Source organism: Astatotilapia calliptera, chromosome 15, assembly GCF_900246225.1.
Source record: "Astatotilapia calliptera chromosome 15, fAstCal1.2, whole genome shotgun sequence".
Taxonomy (NCBI): Eukaryota; Metazoa; Chordata; class Actinopteri; order Cichliformes; family Cichlidae; genus Astatotilapia; species Astatotilapia calliptera.
This window is the reverse complement of record NC_039316.1, coordinates 2,883,320-2,907,464: the sequence shown is the minus strand read 5'-3', so window position 1 is coordinate 2,907,464 and position 24,145 is coordinate 2,883,320. Positions and strand designations below refer to the sequence as shown.

Sequence of the window (24,145 nt, the reverse complement as noted above, 5' to 3'; positions counted from 1 at the left end):
TTAATTAATCGCTCATATAGATTCCTAATAATTCTTTGACATAATTCTTAAAATCTCTGCTATCCTAGTAAGCTGAGCATGTTTTTTTAGGGTCAAGATGACTTTAATTTTTCCAAAGAACAAAAAAATGGAAGAATCTCAATTGCCTGCACATGGTGACTGCAGGACTTTGAAGAGAAAAATCCTCCAGAAATGGGCAGGAAATTGGTCAATCTTGCTGAGAAATCTACTTTCCTCTGGCATCAAGATAGCATGCAAAGCATATCAGGAGGACCTTTACACCAATACTAGCATGATCAAAAGTTACAGTGTATTTATTTAATAGTGGTTGCCTTTTTTTAACCATTAATCTCAATCTCAACATGTTACAGCAACTCAACAGATACATTTAAGAAGCAATAAAGAAAATAAATGCTTTTCACTAAGTTTTAAGGTGTTACTGTGTCACTCTGTGCAGTCTCTACAGAATAAGGTAATTGTTAAAAAGGTTGTTTGAGTATTTCTGTTCACAGAAATCCAGTCATAACTCTCACAACCACTGGGACAGGCCACCAGTGAATACACAATTATATGGCCATTAATGGCCAAAAACAAACTTGTGTAACAGATGCTTGAGGCGTGAAGGGACCTGTTGAGAAGCAGGCTGCCAGTTTGGATTAAAAAAAGAACATAAAAGCTTGGAGGACTCTGCGTATGGATAATTATACAGAGGAGAGACGCCACATTTCTGTCACAGTGCTCCTCAGTTCCTGAGAGAACCTTTTACAAGGGCACGTGCTCCATACGCAGCATTAAAATTAGGTCATAAATATTACATGTGTTCAGACACGCAAGGGGACTTTGTGAGCATCGAATAGTGACCCGGTTTCTCGGGGAGAGAGTTTGAAGGAGTGAATAAGCAGAAGAAAAGTGGCAAGAGGATGATTCACGCTGTGTGTGAATCACTCTGAAGGAAAGACGGAGAGACAGAAGGGGCAAGGGTTGATGAGGTGGAAGTAGTCTACCTGGCATACACTCTCCCTCCAGCTGACTGAGCCCACATTGGGCACACAGGAAGGCAGAGGTGCGGACGGGAGGGAGCTGACCTCAGATACACCGCATGAACTCCAGCGGGAGAAAAATAATCAGCTGCCAGGACTCACAAAAGCAGGTCTTCTCATTAGAATGAGCACTAAACAAAACTCGGGACTCGCTAGCGCACAGAAAAGTCAAACAGCTGAGCCTGAAATCGAATTGAACAAGTACAACGCTTGTTTCAAGAATTTTGGAAAATGTCATAAGCATCATGCATAATAAAATGATATATTGCTAGAAAAAAGCTGAGAAATTTTATAAAGACAGCTTTTGAGTCCATTGTTCATAATATCTAACTAAATTGAGCATTTATTGCAGTTTTGGTTCCAGAGCAAAGAAAACAGGAGTAAACTAGCGCTAAAATGTTACATTTGGGTAAAACATAACATAAAATGTTACGTTTGTAAGAAAAAACATAAAATGTATCATAAAATGTTACGTTTGAGTAAAACGTAACATTTTACTCAACTTGTGTAAAAGTCTTTGACAAAGTTTCTAGTAGCAACTCGCTACTTAAAAGTTCCTCCTCTGTGTCATTGTGTCCCAGGTATTCTGGTCATTACTCCCACCCACTGCCTCTGACTCACACTCTTGAATTTGTGAGGTAGATGAACCCCATTTTGTTCAAGCTGTCCATCAAGTGGCACTCTGTCAGGGGTGGCACAAAAAACAGCTCGCAGGCACCGGCAACTGGCAGGTACATAACTATGGTAATTATCCTCTAGTCATACACAAGCTCTAATTTAGCGAGGGCAGACTTCTGAAAACGCAGAGGAGCTCTGACGGACTGCTAACAGCCAACCACACGTGGAAGGACACATGCGTGTGCGCTGGCATCCAAAAAGGCGCAGATGTATATACACCCACACAAAGACTAATAAACATAATTGGTGAAAAAATAGGCACGAAGCAGAGGCAGCCAAGAGACGGGTGAAACGGGCATTTACATTTTCGATGCTTCCTTGAGCGAGAAACTGAATCTGCTCCATTCTCTAAGTGACCCTGAAATGTGACTTCCCCGCTGAGAGGTGAAGCAGTAACAATCCGGTTATGTGTATTATTAGTGACTGTGCATAACATAGTGTCTCCGGTGAAAATATTTGACTGGAAAAAATAAATGGGCATGAATCACAAGCAGTGCAACTTTGATGACCATCAAATGTGACGATTCAGTCAGCAAAAATTCAGCAACCAGGCCAAGTAATTTCCAATAAATGAACAACGAAAAGAACTTTGTATGTGAAGTGCACGAGCAAATAATACAGCTTCACAGACGCAGGTATAAACTGAACAACAACTCAGAAGCCAAGCGGGCAAAGCGGCCGCACACAAGAGGGTCTGCTTGGCGAGCGCTGCAGCAGATTCCCGCTCTAGCAGGCAACTCTGCGCTCGAAGCTGAATTCTGCTCCTTCAATTCAATCTGATTTCAAGCAGTCTGGAGGGCAGAGCCCAAAAAGTACAAGGGCCCTAATGTGATTTGTCACTTTCAAAGCAGTGATGCCACAACCTCTGCGACTGACAGGTTAAGTTTACTGCATTACAGTGAGTTAGTTTTTGTTTAGGCACTAGCTCAGGGTATGGCAGTCTTACCATTTCATATCAGGCAAATGAGTGGTTTGAAGTTGTCATGTTGCGCTGTAAGCGAAAGACAGTCTGTTGCATTTTCTTTTTGAGGGACTATTATCTGGAAAAACTACTATAGTGGAGCCCTTACAGCCAGACTTGTACTGTGTTTCACTGAGTGACATCTGGCAGTTACACAAACATGGTTTACACCTATTTGTTTGCATTTTGGAAATGTGAACAAATAGAATTGACCGATCTGCTTTAACTCATTAATGGAGATTTGTCGCGTTAATGCAGTTATGGCGTTAACGTCATTTTAACGAGATTAACGCTGACAGCACTAATTCTTATTATATTAAGGTAAACCTGTGATTAAACTAAATGAGATAGATAGCTGTTGTTAGTTAACTTGACAAACTTCATGGTCCCATATATAAGCAAATACGGTACAGAAGCACCAGTTATTTTGCTGCCACAGTGCACTCTCATGCGATGGCGATTTGCCTGCTTGGCTGTTGACTTCTACACGCGTGGGTTGTTGATTTTATGTGTGAGGAAATTTAAGTGCACAAGTGGCAATGAATACCTGCGCCTGTGAAATTAGATTACTTGGTTGAGATTATGTTTTATCTCGCATAGAATTAATGACATAACCCTGACTCCGTATTTATGTTCTTTAAAAATGTCTGCCAAAATTACCTACAAAGAGGGTGGATGGGAAAAAAATAGACAATTCCAACCATCAGTACTTCATCTGGCACCCTGCTAGGGACCTTCCATAAGCCAGGAACCCAGAGGAGAGAAGCCCTACAGGGGCAAGCATCTACAATGGGGCCCGGGAGTAAATAATTCACAGGAGTCCCTGTTGGCATGGTGGAGCCTTCAGGCTGTAGTTGCTCTGCCACTGCAGATGCTGTAAGGAGGCAGCATATGTCCTCTCCCTTTGGCTCTTTCCTTTCTTGGACTCCTTCACTTGCACATCCTTTCCTTCCATCTTGATAAACCGCTCTCATGTGCCGTGCCCTTGCCACGCAAAGGACTCAAGCAGAATCCAGACTCAATGACATCTTTAATAATCCTGACCAGAACCAATTGGGTTTATTGGGGGAAATTCCTGCAGGACATAGAAGGAGGGCTGTGGAGCATCAGAATTAGTTGAAGAGGAGAGGCTGTTTCTTTTTTTGTCTTTCTGCTCACAAAGCAGTATGCTTCACATGTACCTGGCAGCACCTGACTATGACTTGATTTGTTTGGCTAATATGAATGACACGCAGGTGTTGTGTAATAATACAAAACAAAAAGCTAGTGCATTACAAGTGTCCTGCAATAAACTAGTCTTTTGAATTACAGAACTGAGGAAGAATAGTGATTTTTCTCTTACTTTATTCTGTCTTGAACGCAAATGTGGCATTACAAAATTACTGTTACCTCCTGATTTTTAAGGTACTGTGCATCTCTAAGGGCAAATTCACGGCAGATCTTGATTGAATCCACACATCAAAACTCACTGTTTTCCTGTGAAAGCACAGTGGGGCTATTTCACTTCTTATTAAAGCTAACAGCTCAGAAGGTATCTGCTTCAGACGGCGGTGCATGCGGGATCATTCAAGCCTTTGCAAAAATAAAGAAAAAAAAGAAACTGGCAGCTGTTTAGCCATGCAGTCACTGCAGTTCCCACAACTACAGTAGATGGCATAATTTGGTACATAAACGACCCCAATTGTGCCTACAAATCCCTCAGTAAACATTTAAGGACCCTTAGTGAGCACTGTGCAGTGATAATTATGATTTATCCGCTGTCTGTAGTCATCGTTTAGCCTTTTGCCATCATTAGCTCCGCTGTGACACAGACATCCTGCTGTCCCGACTTCCCCAGACCATCTGCCTGACTAGGCCATGCCAGCCACCAAACCAACCAACCACCTACACCCCTATGCCCCATTTGGTCTGGCATCTGTGTGCTCCACTGATCTGCCAACAAAGATTTACTGAATGTTTAAACAAGCCCTTGGATATTTGACAACATTCATTTTCCCATTTAAGCCCATGGTCTCATTTTCAGTCAACAGTGGCTGCGGGGACAGCCCATTTCCAGACCCCACGGTGCTAATGATACACATAATGCGAGAGATCAAAACTCCGTGCGGAACTAGCCTCCATATCTGATTGGTTTGGATTCTGTGACCGATCTTGGATAAAAGATGATTATCAGTCCACGGTTGTTCTCCACCAGACAACACAGACACCTATGGCCCCCAGGCATATTAAGCCAATCTCAGCCTTTAATGACAGCCAAGGACAAGAGTCTAGACACAGCTGATTATCAGAGAAACCTCTGAATTGTTTCTTTTTTTGTTTTGTTTTAAAGGTAACAGCTTTTGGTGCAGGAAAAGATGGAAATGAGCAAGAAGGGCGGTAACTGAATGAAAACTGGTGTCTGCCGATCCTTTTACACAATCCAGAAACATAACTGAAAGCCACATCGGGCTTTAAGGGTACACAAACAGAATATAAAACGTGCCTTAAATACAGTCTTTAACACTTCAAATCCCAAAAAGCTCATTCTGTTCATCTGGAAGTAGCGTTTTCAGTGGAAGACACGTTTCGTCACTCATCCAGAGACTGAAGAAGTCACTTGTTTGAGAGACGAAATGTTTCTCCTACTGAAAACGCTACGTCCAGATGAACAGAATCAACTTTTTGGCACATATAAACTGTTTGCTGCTCTATAACAGATGCTTTCACAACAGGCAGGCCAAACATATCGCTGCTGCCTTTCCTGTTTCCAACACTGTCAGCCTACCATTCCAAGCGAGGACATTTCAGCCGAATTCAATCAGACATTTATCATCTTCCACCCTGAATAAGAGCATATGAGACCTGTCGTCATGTCATCAGTTATGATGACTGCATATAGATTCTTAAACATGCTGTGTACACAGGACCACAGTGGCATGCACTGACAGAGCAAATCTGTACCAGTAGAGTAGATGGAAGTCATTATAGCCTATTTATGCTGCATAATAGTGATTCCTATGCAACAATAGGAATATAAAGATAGGAGCCTGTCAGAAATATTTACATATTTTGAGTGCATTATTGTGAATAATATGGTAGTGACATTCCTGGATTTGATGTGGTTTTCCTGATGCTAGTGATATGTTCTGCCTTAGCTTTGGATGTTAACAAAAGTTGAAAAGGTGATTAAGGCTGACATGACAAAAGAGTGTTAAGTGAAGCGGTTTTATGCTACTGGCAGTTTTCACTTGCTTTTAGGATTATTAAGCTAAAATACTTGTTAAGCACTCACGTTTTCTCAAGAAAGTGTTGCTATCATCTCTCGTAAGTGTTACACTTATGAAACAGAACCTGCAGTCTGTCGGCGTCCAAACCATGTGGTGTGCAGAATGGAAGTGGGGGAGCATGTCCAACCAAACAAATGGCTGAAAAAAGAAATAACAAAAGCCCAGCTTCCCAAAGGAAAGAAAAAAGACCAAGTATGCCAGTTCTTCCAAACTTAGCTTCATCACGCATCACCGAACGTGAAAAAACAAAATGTACGTGTGTAAGAGAGGGATAAGTGAATGCGTCTTATACCTCCATTTGCTGTGCTCTTTTAGGCAGTGGATAGTTCAAGAGAGAGCTGTGTCTCTGGAGCAACAGCATTGAGAATCAGACATTTTCTTTACCAGCCCTCCTAAATGTACTATTAAAAACCAATTAGGCCTTTGCTGTGCTTATGTGCTTCACAGGAATCGTTGAAGGGAGTGAGAAAGGTCACCTGTCTCTTTAAGTCTTGACATTTATACGCACAGGTATAGAAACGATCATTCAAGTGCACCCAGTGTGTGCCGAGTCTACCTCTGTCCTCACCTATGTGATTTATGTTGTCAGGAGAAAGCTAGTGTGACCAAAATGTCAATTAATAAATTTCCCAAGAGCCGCTCTCTCGTCTCACCCACTTCGTCACGATCTGTACGCCACATGAAGCATCTGTTATGAATACATGGATGATGACAGTACAGTGGGAAAACACTGAGCTGATATTAATCATTCCAGTTACATCTGGACAAATTAGAGAGGAGAGGTGAGAAACTCATTTCTGCCCGAGGGCATGTCTGAATGTTTAACCATCCACTCGCATGGTCTGGCTACAAAATGAGATATCTGCGATTTGAAATGATCAACGAGCAGTCTTTCATTAGCGCCGCTTCATTGGCACTCACGATCATTAACAAAGTAAGGCAGTTTCAGTATAGTTCTCAGTTAAAGTTAAGACTCATTTGAGACGCTTTCTTCCAAAATCATCAACTTTTGCAAAGTAGATTAGATTGGATGTTTTCAGCAAGGCGATAATTAGCATGAAAATGGTTCTGAAGTTGTGCCAGTGGCACTTCAAAACTCCCAGGTGATGTAATAGCTTTCTGCAGATTCATAAACATTTGAAGGATCACAGAAAGTGAGCTTTAAGTGTCCCTTTGCTGGGTTTAATTAAGAACACATGCTGCCAAAAACAGTTTTCATAGGAAAATGATACTTGATGAAACAGATTTTTTTTTTTAAAATCATTGTCTCTGAATATTAAAATCACAAGTCTCGAACAGCAAGTAGACCTCAGTAAAAGTTGCTCCAATTAAGCAGCCAATCAGACTCACAAGTCTGACTGAGAGATGAGGTTTTCAGTTCTCGCTGACAAAAGAAAAGAGGTGCGAAGGTCTGTACACGAGAACAGAGTTAATTAGAGATGAATGTGATCGTCTCTATGTTCCCCTGTCAAATGGAAACCATGTGTCTGAAAACCTTCCCTCTTCTTGCTACCTGTTAGGCTTGCCATTCCTCCTTATGGTTTCCATGGTAACACACCCACAGAGCTGTTCATAACACTTCAAATTTCATGCTCACCTGCACAGTGGGTAGTATGTATGGTACATCACCACTGAAAGTTAATTCCATTGTCTGGCTTATGTCGTTTTGCCAAGTATAAAGCAAAGTGAGACAATTACACTGACTAATTGTGAATATACTGTAGTATGTATATAAATATATCACTAAATTAAAACAGTGTACCAAAAACAAACAAGCTATTCCTTTGAGACTGTCATTTCTGAAGCGGCTGGATATAACTTAAGCAAAGCAGGTGCAAGGTTAGTGTAAGTCACCCCAGTGGAGGTAAATATTGGCACACTAATCACTGATTGGGATCTTGACCTGATAACTGGAAAATACCAACTTGTTCAATATACTGAAAGCGACATACTGATTGAACAGCATGGAAGAGGAGCCAAATTGAGACCAGTCAATAGGAATGCCAAGAGCCACTGATTGTAGAGTAATAGGAGGTCACCTGCCTGAGGCAGACTAAATGAGTTACTGTTGAGATTCATGGCTGCAATAGTCTAAAGCACTGGTTTTTGCACATACTGAAGTATTTCTAAAGAAATCAGAGTTTATGCTGAAACTCGACTAATCCATAAGAACAGATATTTAAAGATCTAATGAAAGAGCCATGTTAATATTGCGAAGGAGAGCAATGGAATTCTAAACTGCTGATCTTCAGTCAAATTAATGCCACAGTAACTAGCAACGTGCCGGGTGAAACCAGATTGGCATTTTGACACGACGCCTTAAAATCTAGGCGTCACCAAGCTATCGGGGAAAGCTGGCAAATTTGCAGTGTTGGGAAGGTTACTTTTAAAATGTATTCCACTACAGATTACAGAATACACACCCCAAAATGTATTTTGTAACGTATTCCATTACTCAATGAGAGTAACGTATTTCAAATACTTTGGATTACTTAATATATTATCATGCTTTTTTACAACTACATGAATGTACTATTGCAGTGTGATTTATTACTATTACTGAAGGTTATTCGCCATACCAACACCAACTAGATTTTTAAATCTTAATATAAATGAGTAACAGTAGGTGGACATTAGGTAAGGCTGCACTTTTTGCAGCGATCTCGTATAGAAAACTATTCCGCGCGTATATAAAACAGGTCCGCGGCTCCGAACCAAAAAGGCGTAAAACCGTAAAGGGACCTCCGTCTAATACGTCGGGTTCATGTCGGGCTCGTAGCCGAAAACTAGCTTTACTTTGTTGTCTGGATCAAATTTGCTAACGAGAGACAGAGAGAGGCGCTGAAAGGCTGCTCCAACGGAACTTATTGTTTCGGAGGAAAACACGACCACGGTGTACAGTCGAGTCTTAATAGCTTACTTACAACTGGGCTCGTCAGGCTGCAGTGGTTACTATTATATTTACATGCTTCCAGCTCCCGTTTCTGCTCGGTGACAGCTCGTACTTTTCCACTCACCTTTTTCTCCCGCTTTCACGCTCACAGACACATAACGGGTATTTCAACAAAGTAACTGTATTCTAAATACCACCTGTTTAAACGGTAACTGTAACGGAATAAAGTTACTCATATTTTGTATTTTAAATACGTAACGGCGGTACATGTACTCCGTTGCTCCCCAACACTGCAAATTTGCTAAAAGTATTGGATAAGTGGTTTTAAGATCCAGCCACTCCAATTAAAGCAGTAACAACACCAATATCACTACATCAAGCTATGCTGCATCCATCTTTTACCTGAACAATGTTATAAGAATCCTTTTTGAGTGTAGCAGCTTACTCAATTGTTTTCTGAGTGATCTGCATTCAGTCGATAAGGTTGAGAGTAATGACTCAATGGTTGTTATATCACTTAAGGAGTATCAAGCTTTACCTGAGCTGCAAGACATAAGACCTGTGTGTTAGATCATATTTTTCTTCCAACACACTATTATTAGTCTAGGTCGCCTCTGGTTTTACTGGATGCACTAACCATGGCTTGTTGCCAGACTCAATGTTCTGTTAGTGCGGACCATTAAGCATAAAGCCGACACGATCTTGATGATTATAGGTCACCTGTAGCCTTAGCCACTATAATGTAAAAAGCTTTAGAAAGAGTTCTGTTGGATACGTTAAATGCGTTCATCAATAAAGGGGAGGCGATATTTCAGCAGGTAGAGCGTTCGCCTCATCGGAAGGTCGGGGGTTCAAATCCACCGAACGGCTACCCTGAGGTACCCCTGAGCAAGGTACTGTCCCTACATACTGCTCCCCGGGTGCTGGATTGGTGGCTGCCCACTGCTTCACTGAGTGAATGGGTTAATGCAGAGAGTAATTTCCCTAAAAGGGATTAATAAAAAATCTAGTCATAACCAGTTTGGCTTTAAAGCTAAAAATGGCACAGTTACTGTATGTATTATTCAAAGAAAAAAGGGCAAATTCATTTGTTCTTGTGTGATCATGTAAATCACAGGAAGTTATCTGTTAAGTTGAGCCAATGACAGGTGCTAAAATACAGAGTTGAGAGTTGTGAGAGTTCTGGCTTGCTCACTTGCAAAAGAAGAGATTGAAATAAAGATATGGAGACAGCGTTTAAGTTCTTTTTAATCTTCATGTTGATGATTTGTTGAAAATAACCTTTAAAACTGGCATGATTGGTAAATGTTTATCAGACCATATTATGTAGCAGATGACCTTGTGATCTTCAGTCATAGTAAACGCTGCTCTCCAGAAACTCCTTCACATTCTTCTTCTGTGGTGTGGAAATGATATCAGATACAATCCCTAGAAGAGATCCACCAACATTTGTAGAACAAAGGACAAAGTTCCCCTCCATTTAAATAGTCGGATAATAATCGTATTATCTGTAGTATGGTCTTACGGATCGAATGATGGACGATGAAGATATTTATAGGCAATGAGGAATGATGCAGAAGCAAACATCCTCCTATGCAAAGTTTTTGCAATTTTTTCTCTATACAGACCATACTTTACACCTCTGTATAGGGCAGCATACTTGTGGACAAACTACAGGAAAGCCAGTTTATGAAAACTATAAACACGCAGCTTATGACGACAACATGAAATGGTACGGTGCGAGCGACGCGTTTGTAGCTGCTGAAGTCACTACATGTAATGCCTTATTGACAAATCTTAGCATTTATTGACACGGTTGATACTTCTGAGAATGACATCAATGTGGTCTCAGTGGATAGACGGTTTGGGCCTACACATCATCGGTCACTGTTACAGTTGTCTCCTTGTGGGTGTCTGTTATTTGATTTTTACCTTATTTGCTGCGTTTCATGTAGATTTTGTTTGCTTTAATGAGCCATTAGTCTGGATTTTTTTAATTCATTAATTATTGCTTAGTATTAGTAAACATGTGAGGAACAGGATCAGGATGTGAGGCACATCTATCTATCTATACTGTAAGGGTGCACTGACCTTTTCCCTGCCTCTAGGTGCTAAGATGAAAGATGAATGCGTGTCTGTGTTAACACCGATTTTTCTTCAGCAACAAAACTGCTGACTTTCAGCTGGCAGCAACCCTCCTTCGCTAGACTGAGAGCCCCTGTCTCGACTGGTTCCTATTTGATCAGCTCCAGTTCCACTGGGACAACCTTTTGCTGGGTTAACAAAATGTCACATCTGAATTCACTGCAAGCATCAAGTGACTTGGAGACATGAGCCAAGCTCCAATGGAACAGTCTGACACCAAAGCAGCAGTGACTGAAGAAAAGGGTCACGGCACGCCAAGAGTCCAGCAATTGATTTTTTTTTTTTATACTTGCAGGATTTTCTGAGTTTTGGCCAGCTGCTGCCTCTTCAGCTGTGATAAAACTTGTCACTTTTTCTTTGAACACATATCCCTGCAAACATTGTGTATATATACTAAAAAATCTGGCAGTTTTCTTCCAAGCGAATCATTAATTCATGTTATAACAGTTTAAATTCACTGCTTTTAAGTTTGAATCACTTGTAATTTTAAAACAATTACTGTTTTAAAAAACAATTACTGATTGTTTGCGCTCCTTTAAAGCAAAGCACCGTGCTGGGAGAATGTACAAGTGTAAATTTAATTATGTGGACAACTGATAAACAATTACTACACTGTGAATTTCATTAATTATTAATGGTTGTTGCGCCTGTTTTGTGAAGCCTGGTGTGAAAGCTTATTCTCACGTGATTTGGCCGATGCATAAAGCAGATATCTCACATTACTTGCTCTGTTCACTACAAATAAAAAAAGATGAATACACACAAAGATGATTCTTTTTCCCTTCTTAAAATCTTTAGGCCATTCCTGCTGCGACTATGCTAAAGGTAGAAATTATACCTGCACAGGTGCACCATTGTGCTTCTTCTAGTCTTTTCACCAGGATAGTAATCTCTGGTCCCACTGGGGTAATTCTCCCTCCACAGTGACACAGGCTCCTCTGTTCTTCATTGAAGTCTCAATTTCACTCATTCATTCAGCTGGTAATTTTTTTGCCCTCATTCATCCTAATCCAGAAGCACAGTCACATGATAGCATCTGAGGCCAAAGAGAGGGTAGGCATCACCTTCGATTTCTCTGCGAGCGGTAATGAGACGGTCTGCTTCACACCAGGGGAATTAATCAGTGTGCAGGAATTACCTATGTAATTGACTGTAGAATCAAACCCAAACCCATCAGGGTCCATCACGCTAACCTTTTCTTTGCTTCTTTTCTCCCCTCCTCACTGCCCCTGTTTTTAATCCCTGCTGCTGCTCGGCTGGAAGGTTGCTTCGATGCGTGACGCTGATCAATCGCCTCGTCATTGGCGGATTGAAAAAAAATGGTCCTGCGGTTACTTTTATAAAAATCAATGAGTCAATGTTCCAGTCCACTTTGATCACCTTTAACTGCAAACTGCCATTTGCCCTGTAGTCAATCCCGCTGATGATAAAGATAGTCAGGAGCAATGGAGACACTGAACTAAAGAAAAAATGTTTGAGGCTGTCAGGCTGACAAAGCCGAGACGGAGAGTCAAAACTAGCAGGGGGGTGATGCATGCTTGGTTAGTGTGATGTTTATTTCAGCACCCAAAGAACATAAAGTGTTGTGAGTATGACTGCGCGCGAGTGTGTGTGTGTGTGTGTGTGTGTGTGTGTGTGTGTGTGTGTGTGTGTGTGTGTGTGTGCGGGCATGTGTGTGTGTGTGAAGCAGGTCTAAAATAGGAGTGTGTGGGAGTTCTCCCTCCAGACCTGTCAACTGACAGACAGTTTCATGCCTCTGTGAACTAAAATGTCTCTGAGCAGAGTCCGCTGGGAAGTATGGACGAGCCATACTTTATTCAGTTCGTTCACATTTACCACACAGGCTAAAAAAACACTCAATTATTAATTTTATTAATTTCTGTATTGCTCTACTATACCCTAACACATTTTACAACAGATATTCCAGAACTCTTGATATCAGTGTTTTAAGCTTTATAAATGGGGAAAAAAATGCAGTGCCAGTTAAAAATGTGCCTGCTCAGCGCGAACGACTTGCAGCACGAGTGAATGATTGGAGTCACTCGTGGAAAGAGGAATGGGGCATGTCAGCAAAATACACAGCTGATTCAGATTCCCAAGCTGCAATGATTTAACAGCACTGGACTGCAATCCTGATATAGGACATGAACTAGACTGTTCTTCTATCCAGGATAGCTCAGTAGGTAGAGTGGTTGCCCCATGATCGGAAGGTCGGGGGTTCGATTCCCCTTAACAGCTACCCTGAGGTACCCCTGAGCAAGGTACCGTCCCTACACACTGCTCCCCGGGCGCCCAATGGCTGCCCACTGCTTCACTGAGTGAATGGGTTAAATGCAGAGAGCAATTTCCCCACGGGGCTCAATAAAGTACAATAATGTACACACTTTCTTCTTCTTCTTCTTCTTTAAGGAGACTCTCTGCTGTTTTATGGAGAAAATAGCCAAACAAACACCACCAAGCTCAATGTTCTTAGCTAAAGCTAAAGAGGAGACAGAGTCTTCAATTCATAAGAATCGTGTAATAATGAATTGTGGCTGAGTCAATAATTTCATATATGTTGAATGAACTGTAAGTGTAACATCAAAAATCAAAAACTGTAAATTAGGCGACTTCATTAATCACAAGATCACTTGTTCTTAGGGTCTAAAGTTCAATTGTCCACTGAGCCTTTTTGTAAGCTTCATCTTCTAGAACACTGGAAGCACAAAGAGATATATAGTTTAATGCAATTCTACCGGTTTCTCACTTTGTTTATCAGATGTACGAAAAATAATGTGGAAAAAAAAAAACACATATAGAGAGTCATCATTAGCAGTCTCCTTTTACATTGTGCTTCAAATCTCTAAAAACATCAGCGCTTATTTGAGCAATTGTGATCCGTAAGGATGTAATTACTGATATACTTCAGAAACAATAATGGACTCAAATCTGCTATTTCAACACACGGCTATGTGAACTAATCTAGGGCCTTTCAGCGGGTGAAAAATGTGCTACCAGCATCCATCTAAGTAAATCTTAAAGGTTAACACTCACCCTTGCACGTCAGCCTGTAAGCAAGGCTCAACTGTTATTTCTGTCTGACTGCAGGTGACTGTGTACTGCAGATGAGGCCTGGGTTTGAATTACAGTTTTATCTCCCTGGGGTGTGGGCGAATTGATGGTAAGGGTTTGCATAGCCTACGACAGAGGTTCATGAGCACATCATTACATCACCGAGACATACAGTAAATAACACCTCTACATAGCACAGGGATCATCTTTCCACACACAGACACACACACAAATCAATCACTGGCTCGGTGGTTAGCTGAAACATGGCTCTACTGGACTTTCTATAAATGCATCACAATGTACAATATGCCACCACCAGCAGAGGCATCTGGGTACACGTCAGAGCTATTATTAGGTTAGATATGATAAAACCTCCGTGTAAGCAATGTATCTTGAGTGTCTGTCACTCATTTTGTCATAATTATAGACTCCTATATTGTCATTATAATGCACTATGGCATACAATACCTGCGTTTTCCAGCGATTTACAGTGTGCCAATGTCCAGGGGTCAGAAAAAGACTTTGACCGCATATGAAGTAATCTGAATGTTTGTGATTGTTGCAGCTGGAGCTCATACCGTGACCCTGTCCTTCATCAGTATACAGCAGACAGCACAGCACTGATGATGGAAATAAACACTGCCTCTGCGGGACTTTTTGCTATGCTGGAGATTCAAAAAACATTCCTTTTGGGTACTGTTGCTCTCAAACAACCAGCTAATATTTGTTTGGTTTATCATTTATTACAAATTTAACTAGGCTTTTTGGTTTTCAGCAATTGGCTCCGAGTCTGGAGCTTTTTTGGGGGGGCGAGCTAAAAATGAAAATAAAGAAAGAGCAAGAACTTGTTGAGGCACAGCTTCACAGCTGTGAAAAATAACTGCCAGGGCCTTGGTTCTGCTACTGGTCTATAAGTTATAATCAGAACCCAGCTGCTTTGAATATGCGTTGAATAAGGTATGCTTCAGAAGACAAATCTAAACCCCGTAGCAACTTGCTGCGTGCTCGCAGGAGCTGTTTAGCACTTACTGCCGTGGGAGGCAGAGCTTTAGCCGACTTTGTTGGATCGGCGATAATGGCCTGCTGGCCTCTCCCAGATCCTGTTACACTGCTGGGGACACACAAGCTGCTCTCTATTTAGCAGCAGTCGTCTCTGCTGTAAGCCTAGACTGTAACAGAAGTGGTGGCCACTTCCTCTCACCTCAAAGTAAAAGTCAGGAGGAAGGAAGAAATGAACATTTTAGCCTTGATCCTACTGCAGTTTTATTTTCTATACATATAAGAAGAAGGAAAATAATACATCAAAAGTGCTGGAGTCGGTACACAGCACAAACGCTCTTTCACGAATTACTCTCATCAATCATTTGGTATTTTAACTGCGTCCTGTTGCTCTAAGATAATAGTTGTTCCCCAGCTTTGTTTTGAGTTAAGAGAGTTTTCCATGTGGCTGTCTGCAGATAACAGCATCAGTCCAGATGGTCCACCTTTGTAAACGATCTTCTCTGACAAGGCTCCAGACCATTTGTTCCCTCTCTGTTGATTGTTATTGCTCCATTGGCAAAAGCCTGCCCAAGCAGACATGCCTGTATGTGTGTGAAATTCACAAATACCACAATAAAAAAATAAATAAATTCTGACAACAACTCCTCTGTCTGTGCCGATGACCATGTGTCAGTCTATCTAAATACAATGCTGCAAAAAAGTATTTAGTCAGCCACCGATTGTGCAAGTTCCCCCACTTAAAATGATGACAGAGGTCAGTAATTTGCACCAGAGGTACACTTCAACTGTGAGAGACAGAATGTGAAAAAAAAATCCATGAATTCACATGGTAGGATTTGTAAAGAATTTATTTGTAAATTAGGGTGGAAAATAAGTATTTGGTCACCTCAAACAAGGAAAATCTCTGGCTCTCACAGACCTGTAACGTCTTCTGTAAGAAGCTTTTCTGTCCCCCACTCGTTACCTGTATGAATGGCACCTGTTTGAACTCATCATCTGTATAAAAGACACCTGTCCACAGCCTCAAACAGTCTGACTCCAAACTCCGCCATGGCCAGGACCAAAGAGCTTTCGAAGGACACCAGGAAAAGTATTGTAGACCTGCACCAGACTGGGAAGAGTGAATCTACAATAGGCAAGCAGCTTGGTGTGAAAAAATCAACTGTGGGAGCAATCATCAGAAAATGGAAGACATACAAGACCACTGATAATCTCCCTCGATCTGGGGCTCCACGCAAGATCTCATCCCGTGGGGTCAAAATGATCATGAGAACGGTGAGCAAAGATCCCAGAACCACACGGGGGGACCTGGTGAATGACCTGCAGAGAGCTGGGACCAAAGTAACAAAGGTCACCATCAGTAACACACTACAACGGCAGGGAATCAAATCCCGCAGTGCCAGACGTGTTCCGCTGCTGAAGCCAGTGCATGTCCAGGCCCGTCTGAAGTTTGCCAGAGAGCACATGGATGATACAGCAGAGGATTGGGAGAATGTCATGTGGTCAGATGAAACCAAAGTAGAACTTTTTGGTATAAACTCAACTCGGTGTGTTTGGAGGAAGAAGAATACTGAGTTGCATCCCAAGAACACCATACCTACTGTGAAGCATGGGGGTGGAAACATCATGCTATGGGGCTGTTTTTCTGCCAAGGGGACAGGACGACTGATCCGTGTTAAGGACAGAATGAATGGGGCCATGTATCGTGAGATTTTGAGCCAAAACCTCCTTCCATCAGTGAGAACTTTGAAGATGAAACGAGGCTGGGTCTTCCAACATGACAATGATCCAAAACACACCGCCCGGGCAACAAAGGAGTGGCTCCGTAAGAAGCATTTGAAAGTCCTGGAGTGGCCTAGCCAGTCTCCAGACCTCAACCCCATAGAAAATCTGTGGCGGGAGTTGAAAGTCCGTGTTGCTCGGCGACAGCCCCAAAACATCACTGCTCTCGAGAAGATCTGCATGGAGGAATGGGCCAAAATACCAGCTACTGTGTGTGAAAACCTGGTAAAGACCTATAGTAAACGTTTGACCTCTGTTATTGCCAACAAAGGTTATGTTACAAAGTATTGAGTTGTATTTTTGTTATTGACCAAATACTTATTTTCCACCCTGATTTACGAATAAATTCTTTGCAAATCCTACCATGTGGATTCATGGATTTTTTTTCACATTCTGTCTCTCACAGTTGAAGTGTACCTCTGGTGCAAATTACTGACCTCTGTCATCATTTTAGGTGGGGGAACTTGCACAATCGGTGGCTGACTAAATACTTTTTTGCCCCACTGTATGTGCTATATACACAGTCAGGCAATGTATCAGTATCAGTACGATGCATGCATCACAAATAGGTAAGGAAGCGATCCCTGTGTCTAGATTGAAACGCACTGCAAAGTAATAAGCAGCTCATGTCAGACTAAGGCTGGGTTAAGACAGGGATATTAAATTATCAAACCAGATCCAGTCTGCAAATTCTGGCCCCCTGCAGTGCGACAGTGGATGTCTTAATTTGTCATAAAAAATGGAAAGATCTGCAAATGTAGTCCGGAGAACACTAAATCATTAAGGTTTTCCATTTTCGGGATGTATATTGCAGGCTGAACTCTACAGGCAGGGCATTTCACAGACGGATATTTGTTTGGTTGTCAAAGGGAGGGAGAGAAAGCATGTAATTTTGCCTGTCAGACACCTACTGTAAGAAGCATGGTGAGATGCTGATTACATTTTCGTCTTCAATCCAGACAGAAGAACACTTCCAGAAACCAAGGGGGACAATGAAAGGCTCACAATGTGCCCCTTACAGCGTGCAAAGAGACAGAATGGAAAGCAGAAGTTATGCGAACATGGTTATGTTGAAGTTAGCTGTATGGTAAAATCTACACAAAAGCTTGGATGTGATTAGCTGGGTTGCTCTGTGCTCAGGAGAAGGAACACACTGTGCAGGAGCAAGCTAAACTGCTGATTTAATAAAGAAACAATATGAATAGATGGTCTGGAGCAGAAGCACCTGTAATAATGACCGAGGGCTTAACACGTGCAAAACAATATAAACAAATATGTGAAAGAGCCCGAGCTGACTTCTATCCAGAGTCCACCTTATGGTTTGTTTTTTCTGAAGTTTAGAGTTTCCTCTGACCTCTGCTGCCGCAAATGCATGAAATAAAGCAAATACTCCACAAGTAAATAAAGTTCTCTCCTTTCTTTTGTTGTGTCAGATTTTGTGCCTCATATGAAAACATTTGGGGTATGAAACGTGGGGAATATTTCCCATCACATACAAAATTAGCAGGCTGTGGTATTTTATTATGATACTGGGGAAAACAGCACTTGGCATGACCGGAATTACTACGACCCTGTGCAATGAACTTTCAGTCCTGTTGCCTTTTAAATGATTACTTTGAAGATGGGGACCGTCATTTGCTAACCTTAAAGTGACTTTGGTGCGTGGAGATGGCCATAGAATGTCAATGAGACAGTTAGCCTGCTATCTGTCTGCTATCAGTTTAAAATTAAAAGGACTCAAGCTGGTTTGTGATAATATAGTAATTAACTGTGAAAAATTCCAACCCCCCAAAATCACAAATCTTTTGCGGTTTCCTGAACATCTGTTGCCTTCTACATACACAGAAATTTACATTAACTCCTTGCATTCAGAGTCAAGCCAGAAACTTCATTAGACTAAAGTTTTCCTAACTGAAACTGTCCTGATAGACACTGGTTTACTTCTGTTTTGGGCCTTTCTGTTTTCTTCCTCTCACAGGTCCAGGTTGGGTCAGGCAGACTGGGGAGGAGATATTATCGGTTCTTCCTTGGCCTTAAAAAGCAGCCCAGGCTTCCAATCTTCATCTGCTTAGCTGAGTGGTAATCAGGCCTCTTCATGAGCTTTTTTGTGTAGAGTAATCTTGTGTGCCAATGTTGTTTTTGCCTCCTCTTCCAGTACGTTTCCCAGTCGGCCCGAAAAGCCGCTGCCATCATAACCTACTCACCTGTTTCGTCAAGCTGGTTCATTCTTGGACAGCTTCCCTTGGAGCTGCCTCGGCTCCATCACCTGCCTGCCCTTCCTCCTGTTACCTGCCTGAAGCAAACCAGTATGCCCGTCCTGGACCCAATAGCCATCTGTTTACAACCGATCCTGAACATTTATTTTCCCACTTTTGGGAAGTGCAATTTCACCCACCAGTTTTCCGCTGGATCTAACTCTCATCTCCTCCCTCTTTCTCTCTCTCTCTCAATGGATCACCTCCTGAGGCTCTGATTGCGCCCTGAAACTCGCCCATCATTGTTGTTCCCTCTGGAGAGTTTCTCAGTGCAGTTTTCCTGTGCTTTTGGTTTTAGCTTTTGTGGAAATAAAATTGTGAGTAGTGCACAGTTCAGCCTCAGCCAAGCTTGCACCTTGACAAAACAGTACTGCATTAAATAATCCGAAAACTAGGTTTTAAGTCAAATATTCGGCCATTTTCACAGATTGAACACAACATCATAGCTGAATAATTCAGTGGCACAGTAAATGCTTTGGTTCACACACACATCCTTTATTCCCATTGCATAAGGCAAATATGCCTGCTATTTGTGTGCACTATGGTTGGTCATTAGTGCTGCGCATTGCTCACTTGACCCAAGGGTACGTAATTTATTTCTGGAGCCACCCATCAAAAAGAGGTTGCCTCTTGTCACACTGACAAGCACCCAATCTAATCAGCCTAAATGATGATGGGGTGGACACGTGCTAATTAGCATCAGCAGTCTGAGAATGGTATGACAAAGGACACTGTGCTTGTCTGGCTTTGTTATTCTACTAACTTCTTGTGCAGGATTTGTGTCAGTAGTTGTAAATGTGCACATTGTACAAACGATTGTGCACTTTTCTCAGTCCGAATTTATTTATTTATTTACTTTTTACAAAAAAAACCATGTATGAATCATCATGAGTAGCTGAAGCCCATGGGCAGGGTGGCATAAATTCATCAGAGGTCAGACAAGCTGCCCACACAGACACCCGCACACACACACACACTGCGACGAGCCAATGAACACAGCAACGTGCTCCAAATCTTAATGACAATCAGACAGAAATTCCAGCGCCGCTCAAAAACAATACGAGGTAACTCGAGCTGGAGTAGAAACAAGGGCTCAAAAGAGGCGTGCAAAGAAACAGCCTTTCCATCTGTAGCCCATTTCAAGCCAGTCTGTTGACAATGATTGCATTTGAGACCGACAATGTTCATCTGAGACGCAGAACTCTCCAGCAGCACAATGAAAGCACTTCTGAAGCTTTTTACTGACGTGTCATCATCAGCATCTCATCTCGCCCTGGCGAGTGTGTTTGTTTGCTGCAGTTTGGATTAATGAATGAATGCTTCTAAGGGAGCTCTTGAGTGAGACCAGAATAAGCAGCGCAAGCTTAAGCACAGAGCATAAAAATATCAAAACAACACAGTGAGCGTTGTGGGAGTTTTATAAGCGGCATGACCTGCAAGGTTAAAATTGAAAAGTTGACGGTAATATGAAATTCCTTTCACTTGTACTTCTTCCTTATTTTGCCTCCTCGTGCACAACCTTAGACAGAGAGCACTGCCACATCACTATCAGTGGTCATAATGATTTTCTCCGTGTATCTACAGCACTCAGTTACCTCACAGCATAAATGAGGGAGCTTCGTGTATCGCATTTAGCTTCGTGGTAAATGTCTCCAGATGTCTGCATATATTTACATTACAAAAATGCAGTTTATGAGCGTTTCTTTCGAGATGAAGTTAGCGGTTCAGTGAGCCTCACGAAACCTTCATCGTTTTGACAGACGGTGAAAGAAGTGTGAGAGAGAGATGTGAAGGAGTTGAAGGAGAAATGCTCAAGAAGCAAGCCCTGACAAGTGCTGTCCACTTAAAGCAACTGCTGTCTGGTGTTATCTGTGTTTCCCACTGACATCTTCCGCTGACCTCACATCACGTCTCTGCCCCTCTTCTGTTCATCTTTCTTTCTTTTTTTACACATTCTGCAGACTTTGCATTTTTTAAAAAACCCTCCTGCCTTCCTCTTATGACTATCCCATCTCCCTCTTTCTCTCCTTCCATCCTCTCCCCATCTCATCAACTCCTCAGACACTGTGTCTCACTGGTGCTCCCATTACATTGCCCAGGGTGCATCACCACTCCATCTCCCAGTAATGGATTTCCAATGCTTCGACCGTCTTACCTGTCATGTGGTCATGTCTCCTTGCTGGGTAGCATCACTCTGTAAGCTTTTTAGAAATGCATGAATACTCTCCGTGTTATTGTACTCGTTCTATCATCACTCACTCCCCACACAGAGCAGCAAAGCATGACCCCACATCTCGCTTCTCCCGCTGCACAGAATCAAGCTGATGAAGCGTCTCATCACAAGACTGACTGGATTCAAAAGCTATTTGAATCTGAGCTATAACGCAGGGATGTATTGTAAAGCAGCAGAGAAGGCGCATCATTGTTTTAATCATCACTTGTTAGGTGGGAAATGAAGTGCAAGAACTTAATATGGCTTTTTTTAACTGCACAACCATGTGCCAAATTCTGTGATAGTTGTGTGCCAGACTTTTAAAAAATGAATTTACAAATTCTTTGCTTATATTCAACGGCTTTCTCATTAGTTGCGAAACAGTCCATTTGGATACCAAATTAGGAAACCATCTATGCAATGTTACTGAATTCAAATCACGTTCGTCAGTCTTGTCAGTGTCATCTGATCTTCACTTCCTTACCTTCATCTTCAAATCACTGTCAAAAACTAAATGTGTTCAGACTGTGAACGCATTCGATCAGTTACACACAGACACATATATATACACACATAAATTAACAGTCACCTGAATGTGAGATCGGAAGTTTAAACAAGATAATTACAGTAATTACACCTCTGGCACTAAAGTACTGCCATATCTGCACATGCACGATTGCTCTATTGTTAAATATCAATCATTAGAAGAACCAGAACAAAGTTCAGCCCAATCCATAATAGAGTTTCTGTTAGATGGATGGAGACAGAGTGTGAATCATAGTCAGGTTCCCGCCCACACATGGCTTTCATTTCAGTGCAAAAATAAACTCTTCCAAAGCATATCATCAGCCAAGAAAGCACATTGGTCATTGTATTGCTGGAGTTTCCTTCACAGACAGTATAAGACACTGTGAATGTGCGAATTAGAGGCTTACCTTTGGCGTTTTCGCGCACTTTCCGTTTCTGGCATCTTTTATGTATGCTATATCCAGAAGGTCTGTATCCTGTAACCAAGAAGAAGCACAGCTAAATCATCATAAATGTCAACCAATTTCAAATTTAAAGGCTTTAAAGGCTGTTTAGGACACATTTTATGCCCGTGGAAGCTACTTTGATTCAAGGGGATGGCACACATTTCAGAGACGCTTTCCATTTTACAACCTGCCAGCTCTAAACAGTCACATGTGCTTAAGGACACACATTAACCTCAATATGGGATGTCACCTGGGAGTCATTCAGTGTAGACAGATGCTGCCCTGATGACACTCTGCTCCACAAAAGTGTCTAATTAAAACAAAAGTGAAATGTTCCCATATTGACTGATGACCTGACTAAATGAGTACTAGCTCTTTACAAACATACATAAACACTCCAAATTGCTTTTGGAGTGTTTCCTCATAAAATCTGACACAGGATTATCCAGAAATCCAAAAAGAGTTTTTATTTATTCATTTTTTACAACAGAAAATGTCATCATATGCATCATATTACTAAAAGATCTGCTGTCAAAGGGGGGAAAAAGGAGATAAGATGAAAAACTTCACACGTACACAACGTTCTGCTGCTGCATGGTGTTATGCCAGGGTCGGCAACCTGCGGCTCCGGAGCCGCATGTGGCTCTTTAGTCCTTATAGTGCGGCTCCGCGTGGTTTGGGAAAATAAATTAGAAGTATTTAGCTGAAGTGTATTTTATTTATGTTAGTTCTTTTTTAACTTGTAGTTCTAAATTGGAAGATTATTGTGATATTGAAATATAAAAATAAAATTATATTCTATTATTTCTTCATCGCTCAAAATAAGTGTCACACTCGCAGAAGCCGGTGTACCCGCCGAAACGCCGTGCATTTATCGAGACTTTCAACCCCAGGTAGGCCAATTATGGATCTTTGGATCCACATTATGTCAGCAGCTGTTCTCCACCGTGAACTATGTTAAAAACAAACACTGCTCACGCCTCACAGATGAAAGCTTACAGTCCTGCGTAAAGATAAAAGTGACTTAATACAGCCCCGATTTGCAGACGCTGTGCGCAGAGGTTCGGGAGCAGAAGTCCCGTTGTAAACATATCACGGCAGACCCGACGATGTTTGCATGAACATGCTTTTCAGCATCTCTATGTTGACCACTTTTCACACACGGTTTCTGTATGCATACAGCCGGCTGTAGCTTTTCAGCTCACAGCCCGACACACACCAACAACAACACAACAGCCGAGACGTAAGGCAGCGAGGCGTGATTGCGGGTGCCGCTCAGGTGCGTCCGCCTCCCCTGCAGCGGCGCTGCAGACCACGCCCCGCAGCACGCATTAACCAGGTAAAATACATATTTAGGCAGAATTTTGCAAATATCTATTTTTCATCTTTTAGCAGCATAGTGCTTTTTTTCCAATTACTTTTTAAAAGTCAGGTCAAGGCTCCAACAGCCCAAAGGCGATATAAGGGTGGCAGCTCACAACGGTTTTTGTTTGCTACATGGATCATTTTAGTTCAGCTGGGTGTCTTTCCTTTTGTTATATTTCTTTAAGAGTTCAAAATGTGTTAATTACACATGGATTGTAGCACTTCATGGATTTCATAAGCAGCACAGCTTAGTTGTTCACACAAAGCACAAAGGTAAAAAAAACAATATATACAGTGTTATCTTCATTTTAGATGTCAAACAGTATTTGCGGCTCCCAGTGTTTTCTTTTGCGTGGAACCAAATGGCTCTTTGGGTCTTAAAGGTTGCTGACCCCTGTGTTATGCAACAGCTAAGCATGTCTAAGCTGCATGAATGGCATTCAGCAGGCAAAGAAACACAATAGTAGTACCCTGACGAATCAGCCCTGAATATCACCACAGCTGTTATTCTATCACTGTCA

General features: G+C 41.8%; 1 protein-coding gene across 3 annotated transcripts in view; it reads right to left on the bottom strand.

Moving 5' to 3' along the window:
• plcb1l (phospholipase C beta 1-like) overlaps positions 1-24,145 on the bottom strand; it is a 125,630-nt gene that overhangs the window by 66,734 nt on the left and 34,751 nt on the right. For all 3 annotated transcript variants that reach the window (XM_026142759.1, XM_026142760.1, XM_026142761.1), the window contains exon 3: positions 22,221-22,289. In XM_026142759.1, coding sequence (XP_025998544.1) covers positions 22,221-22,289 — 69 coding nt within the window. The remainder of the gene's footprint in view (positions 1-22,220; positions 22,290-24,145) is intronic.